This window comes from Pteronotus mesoamericanus, unplaced genomic scaffold, assembly GCF_021234165.1.
Source record: "Pteronotus mesoamericanus isolate MK-2021 breed Mesoamerican mustached bat unplaced genomic scaffold, CSHL_Meso_final scaffold_371, whole genome shotgun sequence".
NCBI classification, from domain to species: domain Eukaryota; kingdom Metazoa; phylum Chordata; class Mammalia; order Chiroptera; family Mormoopidae; genus Pteronotus; species Pteronotus mesoamericanus.
Window position 1 is genome coordinate 2390846 of NW_026555314.1, and position 7766 is coordinate 2398611.

The 7766-nt window shown below is 59.1% G+C and overlaps 2 protein-coding genes across 3 annotated transcripts in view; one reads left to right on the forward strand and one right to left on the reverse strand.

Annotated features, from left to right (window-relative positions):
* Positions 1-951, forward strand: part of CDC45 (cell division cycle 45) — a 29341-nt gene extending 28390 nt beyond the window's left edge. For both annotated transcript variants that reach the window (XM_054592694.1, XM_054592695.1), the window contains one exon: positions 887-951. In XM_054592694.1, coding sequence (XP_054448669.1) covers positions 887-951 — 65 coding nt within the window. The remainder of the gene's footprint in view (positions 1-886) is intronic.
* Positions 952-4984: 4033 nt separating this feature from the next.
* On the reverse strand, positions 4985-7125 carry CLDN5 (claudin 5). The gene has a single exon (XM_054592705.1). The coding sequence runs from the start codon at positions 6317-6319 to the stop codon at positions 5663-5665; it is 657 nt and encodes a 218-aa protein (XP_054448680.1). The 5' UTR covers positions 6320-7125; the 3' UTR covers positions 4985-5662.
* Between the last annotated feature and the right edge of the window lie 641 nt (positions 7126-7766).

Genomic DNA, 7766 nt, shown 5'->3' on the forward strand with positions numbered 1-7766 from the left:
GACAGAAAACCACCTCACAATCAATGCAATCAAGAGATCCAGTCTTCATCCCAGTTGCCTCAGTGCCTAGAGGGGCTTCTTCACACGGCCCACTCAGGCTGCGGCTGTGTTGGGTGTTCACTTTTGCCTGAGAGGTGGGAGGGGTTGGTGCTGGTTGGCCCACAAGATGTCATGGGCTCCCTCCGGGCAGGTTTGTGGGCCAGGAGCTGTTTGGCTGCCCCCGTGGGTGGAGACCGCCGGCAGCAGGCTGAGGGAGTCATGGCCAGTACTAACTGGGTGAGCGGGGCCTGGGCCTTCTAGAGCCACGACCCACCCCACAGGCAGCTTGTAGGACTAGGTAAGCCTGGTTAGCCCTCCGAGGAGGCCCACGTGTTTGTCAGCCTGATGGCCCCCCAGAGACAGGCAGTTTGCATCATGTCTCCCTCCTGCGGTGGAGGACGCTGAAGCTGAGGGTCTGGCCTCTGCCTGACAGACTTCAGGGCTTCCCGCAGTCCACTGGGCGCAGTCTGTCCCTCAGGGCGGGAAGGCCCATCTCAGCCCAGGACTGCGGTGCTCTAAGCCATCACATCCCCTGTGTTCCCTCTGTTGCCTGTCAGTGCCAGTCCCCTTGCTGCCCGGGGGGTCCTCCCCATAGACACAACACAGCCTCACCAACAGGGCAGCTGGAAGTTTCTGAAGATTAAATACAGAGGGATGGAGAAGTATAACCTCTTAGTCCAGAATATCCCAGGCCACCAAGGAGCCAAGTCCATTTTGGAATGTGCTGGAGGGTTCCAGTCCTGGATGAGTGGGAAGAGGAAGTTAATGTGCTGACTTGTTTTTCTCACTCCTCCCTCCTGTTCCTACTCCTCCCGTCTCATGAGATGTTTTTCTTTCATTACTGCAGTAATTGAACTGAAAGCAGAGGATCGGAGCAAGTTTTTGGACGCGCTTGTTTCCCTCCTGTCCTGAGGGTGAGTGGGGGGAGCACCACAAAGCCAGTGCTGCTAATGCCCCTCCTGATTCCTGCTGTGGTTTCCTCACTCTTTTCTTCTTCAGGCCAGGCTTCTACTTGGGTTTCAAACCAGAGCGGGGCTCCTGAGATTTGGGACCGACACAGTTTTCCCAAGAATGCCTGTCTCTGTGCTGGTGGCAATGCCACAATGGGGCATTTTGGGGAGCTAATAGCATTAAGTTCCTGGGACCCCTTCAGAAACAGTTGACATTTGTCCTCTTCTTCCCAATCACACTGTGGGCTGAGCAACTGCCAGGGACACGCAGGCCTCTTGGCACTGGCAGGAATGAGGGCGCCCCCAGGGGCTACCTGGAGCCTCGTTGCCCCTCCAGCCTGGCTTCGGGCCCTGGGATGGAGCCCCTAAGGGCCTCTATCCAGGCTCTTATGTGCTTGACTTTTGAGAAAGCTACACTGTCATCAGCCACTCAGTCGAGAATTATAAAATGTCAGCTCTCCGCAGGCCTGCACTTGCATGTGGATATAACTGACAGGCCTCTTGAGGGACCAGGTCAGGGGGGCTGCCCTGTGTCCAGTGACCACCTCTCCGCACAGGACCCCAATACCCCCCACACAGTGGATGCCCACACCCAGCCCTGCCTTTTCCTGAGCCTGGGCTGGGGCCACTGCTGTGGTTGTCAGGCCTATCAAGGCTCTGAGGTATGGGGCCCCCTCGTGCCAGCCCAGGGTCCTCCTGCTCCCCTGTCCATAGTGAGCTGGAAGCTTTGAGAGCAGGCGCCCTTCCCCTGCTGGGCCCCAGCGGGCACTGCTGAGAATGGCATGGGGGCCTGAGGGACCCCACAATCCCTCTGTCAGGTTGGGCTGGGGTACACAGGTTTTTAAGGTCTTTAGTGAGATCTGTTGAGCACCTTAGCCATTTCTTCATCCAGAATGGGGCTGATGCCCCTTAGACAAGTGCTGAACCTCAGCACAGGCCCTTAGGGTCGGGGCGGAGATATAAGATTATGGCTCAGTCAGAGGTTACAAGCAGGTCTCTCAGGCACTGAGGCTGGCATTTGAGGCCGCCTCTCCCCTGCAGTCTGCTCAGTGATGATGCCAATGCTGCTGTGGGTCCTGCCACCAAGACACCGTACAGGGTGGGTCACCCAGGAAGGGTGAGGAGCAGTGTTCTGGGGGGTGGCAGGGAGATGCTCCCAGCAAGGGGAGGGTCACCATGGATCTGAAGCTGGACAAGCCACTGGGAAGGGTCTGTAAGGTAAGGGGGTGCTGGGGATCCATCAGGCCTTCAGGGGTTGTCAAACAGATGACAGCCTGCACCTGGCCAGGGGGGTACAGTGAGGCCGGCAGGGTCAGGTGCCTTGGTAGCTCTGGGGTGGCCCTTCCCCTTGAGTGGTGAAGGCGACTCAGAGGCAGCAGCCTGGTATGTCGGGGGGAACGTTGGGGCAATGTGTTTACTTTGGGGAGACATCAGAATTGTGTGAAATTTATATATTTTTTTTCTTTTCTAGAGTTGGATTTCTTCAGAAAGGACCTCCTTCTCCTTATTTATATTAATAGGATTTTATTTTGATTGTAAGTTATAAATGTAGTTTTAACTGTAGAGACAGTGGGTTTTAATGGAATAAAATGCTTATTTTAGGTTCAGTGTCCCATCCTTTGCTCCAGTTACAGGGCCAGCACTTAGCTGTGCCCTGAGCCTTCTGTGGGTTCATAGGAGCCTTGTTTCTGTGTCCTGAACGCCCTCTGGCCCAGCAGGAAATAAGCACAGGTTGGGGGGAGTCAGGGCGGCAATGGGCAGAGGCCAGGCCCCTGACCATGTGGATATCCATGCAGCACCTGTGCTGACCATTTCCCAGCAATGCCAGCCAGAGCTGGGCTCTATCCACCCTCTCACCATGTCCTCCTGTCCTCTAGCCTTGGCAGCATCTCAAGTTCATCTTCTTGATCTTGTCCCACCTCTGGGATGTCATCTTACCCTCCAGCACCTATCTGTCCATACGCCACTGGCCCCACAGGCACACCTGAAGCCCAAGCCAGGAAGGGTGGGCCTGGCTGAGAGGCCTCTCCCCGATGGAGGCATGATGACCCCAAGGTCAGCTTCACCTGTGTCTGAGCCAGACAGGACTGCAGCAACCTCCTAAGTCTTCAGAACAGGAAGAATTCTCAGGGCAGCCATGGGATCAGCTGGTCCCACTATCCAAGACGTCTCGAGCCTGATCTGGAGGCGAGGATGCTCCCTGCTCCCATCCATTCCTGCCCTGTGAGAGGTCTGTCTGGTACCTCACCTGTTTCAGCAGAGGAGAAAGCTGTTCATACAAGTCACTGAGCTTGTCTGTGACCACCACCTGGAGCTTGGGTGCTGGGGAAGCAGGCAGGCTGGAGGGACATGGCCATCTGGGTGCAGTTCCTGGGGTGGATGGTAGGTGGAGGCAGAGTGGTTTGGGAAGGCTGTATGTTGGGAGGGGAGAGCAGGGCGAAGCCTGGAAACTGACCTGGAATAGGGGGTGTGGGTAGTTGTGTCCAGGTCTCAAGGCAGCCCTTGGGAAGGGGTAGTTGGTACAGTGGGGTTGGCAGCAGTGGTGGCCTCCTTGTCTCTCCTGACCTCTGGCAGTGGAGTTTGCCCCTGCTCTTCCTGGCATGAGCTCTCCTCCAGGGCTTGCCCTCAAGCTACGCACTTTGGCTGTTTGCAAAATCTGAGGCTATGCAACTGCTCTTCAGATCCCCAGCCGATGCCTGTGCCTGAAAAACTTGGAGAGCTATGGGCTTATGTGCAATACAGACTGCCACATACCCCCGGCAGCGCTAGCTGGCCCCAGCAGCCAGGAGCAGCCTCACAAGGCCCAGGATGACAGACTTGCACCCAGGAGCTATTCTTGATCCCTGCTGCACAGGCCAGGGGAGCTGCTGTGAGCGGGGCTGCTGAGGTCCTCTGCTGTGGGGCCCATCCCACTGCGCCTTGTCCTGTTGTTGGGGGAGCTCAGACCACCAGATGTTTCAGCCTCCCTGGAAGTCCTCTCACTGGCTCTGCTGCAGCCACCCTGAGCCCATGTCCTTGGGTTCTCTCCCCACCCCCACAAGAAGCCTGACCAAGCCTGGGAGACTTTGCCACTGGACGTGGCCCAGGCATTTTTGGACAGGGCTCCTAAGGCTGGGGTTGGGGGCAAATACCAAGCTTTCCTGCTGGCCAGGCTTAGAATGCCTCCCTTGCCCCCATCCACAGCTCTCCTGTTCTGGCCTTTGGCAGAAGGTAAAAATGCATTGATTTCAAGTGCCTAGAACAGGGCTGGAAGCAATAAGCTGTTGGCTGGTGTAACAGCTCTGGTTTGTTCTGCTCTCCTGGGACCCCCATTCCCAGGTACCTGATGAGCCAGCCTGGTTCCCAAGGGTCTGTTCCACCCACCAGAAGAAGGTCACATAAGGTGATCCTAGCAGATGCTGATGGTTGGCACAAGACTGGGATGGTTATCAGGTTGGGCACAGCTGCACGGAAGAGTCCAGACAGGCTGAGCCTGGACACTCTCCAGGCAACTGGCCAGGGAGCCTCCTCCCCAGGCAATGTGCTTGTCAACCTGTAGCTGGCTCTGCTGGGGCCCAGCACAAATCCTGGATTTGCCCCTGTTCTAACTGCACCATTTGGGAGAAAGGGCCCAGTTTGTGTGTGCAGATGTCTGTGGCCATTTGACGTGACCCAGAAGTAGGCAAACCCTGGGAGGGCAGGTGGCAAACACCCTCCCTGTGGAGCCCAGCCTCTTCTAAGCAAGGCCAGCAGCCTAGTGGCCCACCCTCAACAATTCCTGCATCCCAAGCCCACCACACACTGGCTTGGGAAGGAGGAGTCCAATCTGCCTCCTTTGCTGGGGTCTCTGTCCTCTCCCCAGGTCCTGTGACTCAGAGGATCTGACTACAGCATTTTCCTGGGTAGGAAACAGCTGTGGCTGTTTCCTACCCAGTACAAGGGTGTTCAGGTGGCAGGGAGGACCCAACAAAAGGCTGTGGGGAGATCTTATGGACTCCAGAGCCAGCTGTGGGAGATTCTCACAGGGCCTTTCAGGGAGGAGTTGGGTGACTGGATGGACAGACAACAGAACACAGGTGGAAGGGTATTCAAACCGTTTACTAAACAAATTCTTGCCATCCCCCAAACTGAAGGAGGGCAGGGCCTCAGCCCCACACTCAGATCTTGTGCACCTGGCAAATTGCAGGGCTGAGGGAGGGAGGTCCAAAGCAAGTCTCTTGGACCCCTAGGCTCAGGCCCTGCTGATGGGGTAAAGGCCAGCTATACACAGCTTTCAGGCAGCTCAGTTTGGGAGCCCCAAGCCCTCTGTCCCTCTGGAATCAGCAGGAGCCGCTGGAAAGTAGAGTGGCGTCCAAGACCAGGCCGGACAGGGGGAAAAGTGTAGTCTCGTGCCCACAGAGCCAAGGAACCCGTGCCCCACCCACGTCGGAGCCAGCACTTCCCACAGAAAGTAAACCGAGCAAGTCCTCCCAAGTGCGCGTCGCCTGTTCAGGGCAGGGCACCGCCCAGGGCCCAGCGAGTGACAGTCGGAGTGGATGGGCTGCGGGCCCGAGCAGGGTCCCGTTGGCGGGCCGCGTTCCGCGTAACCAGTGAGCGGCGCGACCCAGCGGAGGCCTCCGTCCATGCAGGGCTCCCTGGCCAGTCCTCCGGGCGTGAGCGCGGCTGGCACCAGGGGCTCTTCCGTCCCAGCGCTCTCAGACGTAGTTTTTCTTGTCGTAGTCGCCGCTGGTGGTGGGCCGCCGCGGAGCCGAGTACTTCACAGGGAAGCTGAGGTCAGGACGGCCGGCGCAGACCCAGGCTCCACAACACACGAGGCCGCCGCCGCACATGAGCAGCGCCGAGGCTGCCCAGCCGATGTAGAGCGCAGCACCCAGTTCGTACTTGTTCGACACGGGCACATTCGGGTCGTAGAATTCGCGGACCACGATGTTGGCGAACCAGCAGAGCGGCACGAGCGCCAGCAGCCCGCAGAGCGCGTAGAGAGCACCACCCGTGAGAGCCACGCGCGCCTTGCTGGGACCCGGGGCCACGCAGGTGGTGCACTGAGCGCCCGCCAGGGTCAGGAAGAGTGCGACGAGCGCCAGCAGTACGGCGCTCACCGTGAGCGCCCGCGCTGCTTGCACCTCGGTGCTCAGCGCCAGCACCGAGTCGTAGACCTTGCATTGCATGTGCCCCGTGCTCTGCACCACGCACGACATCCACAGCCCCTTCCAGGTGGTCTGCGCCGTCACGATGTTGTGGTCCAGGAAAGCGGTCACCTGCCACATTGGCAGCCCGCATGCCAGGATCAGGCCCACCCAGCCCATCAGACACAGCACCAGGCCGAGGATCTCCAGCGCTGCTGACCCCATGGCTGGAGGTGAGACGCGAGCCCGACGGCCCCGGGACTTCCGCAGGGGGCGCTGCAGTGGCTCAGCTGAGCAGGTGGGCTCCCTGTGTGGAGCCTAGTGCCTTTGCGCCCGCACGGCCGGCTCCTCGCCCTTCGCCAGGCCGTCCCACTAGCCGGCAACACAGCTTCGCGTCTGCCTGTACTTCCCCGCGGTCCTTCTTATTTGAAGGTTCGGGGGGCGGGCTCGGGCTCGGCCGCCCTGTCCAAGCATCCAATCCACGCACGAGCCATCGGCCTGCAGCCAATCATGGCGCCTCACGGTATCCAGCAGGTAGGAAAATAACTTCGCTTGGAGATAGCAGAGGATGCCGGAACCACTCCCCTCACGGCCGCCGCCCCGGATTCTTCACCCGCGGTTTTCTAGTCGAGTCCGAGCGAGGTCTGGATCGGCTACGGGAGGCTGCGTTCGCTCTCCTTGCGCCACTTCCATGCCTCTCCTTTGCCTCTTCATTTCAGGAGCTACATTATCCCCAATTTCCCCCTCCACTTCTCTGAAGGAGCCTGATGTTCTCTAGCCCTGGGCCAGCACTGCTGTTCCCTGGTCAAGTTCTGCAGAAGTTCCCACTGTCACCACCATGCAGAGTCCTGTGTCGGGGACTCTCGCAGCCTCTTCTCCTGGGGTCAGTTAAGCACATCTCAGCCGGTCCCTTCAGGAAGTTCGCCCTGGAGCCTAAGCCCGACCCAGGCTCTTTCACCGCATCCTTACTGCCCGGTGCCCCTCTAAGACTTGGTTCTGTCCTCCTGCAGGCTGAAAGACCAGGCAGGATTGTGCGAGTCAGGTTGGCCTCCTGCCTCGTCCAAGACCCTCCCCAGTGCCACTGCCCACTGGTTCACTGCTTCCCTGGGGCCTGAGGCCCCAGCACGAGGCAGGTGGCACAGACGGTCTCTTTAAGAAGACCCCGACTCTGCGCCTGTGGCAGAGACTTCCCAGACCTCCCAACCTCCACCCGCTTGCTCTGATCGCTCCTCTTCTGGAGATGCTTCCCATCCCCCCATCCTGGGAGGCCCAGCTCAGGCGACACCACTTCAGGAAGTCCCCAGTGTTCCCCAATAACCCAGTATACAGGCTGTTCTCTGAGGAGCAGCCGGTGGCCCAGGCTCCAAGGCCCACTCTGGCCCTCAGACAGGAGAGACACAAAGGGACTGAGGGTTTGTGCTCTGCCCTCCCACCAGCGGTAACCCTGGCACACTAGCCCCCAGACCGCCCTCCAGAAGTCAATTTGGAGTTTCCTGGCCAGGAGGAAGAGCCCCCATCCTCGCTGGAGGAGGGAGGTGCGGGATTTCCGGGCATTCTTCTGCACAATGGCCCAGCAGTTTCTCGAAAGGCCCAACGGGTTGAACACTGGGCCCCCCCTAGGCTCAGGTGGGGCACCAGGCCCTGTAGCCCACAACCTCATGGGGGCACCAGC

Bases quoted from the DNA above. Each gene is read 5' to 3' on its own strand.
- CLDN5 (XM_054592705.1), bottom strand. From the start codon at position 6,319: ATGGGGTCAGCAGCGCTGGAGATCCTCGGCCTGGTGCTGTGTCTGATG.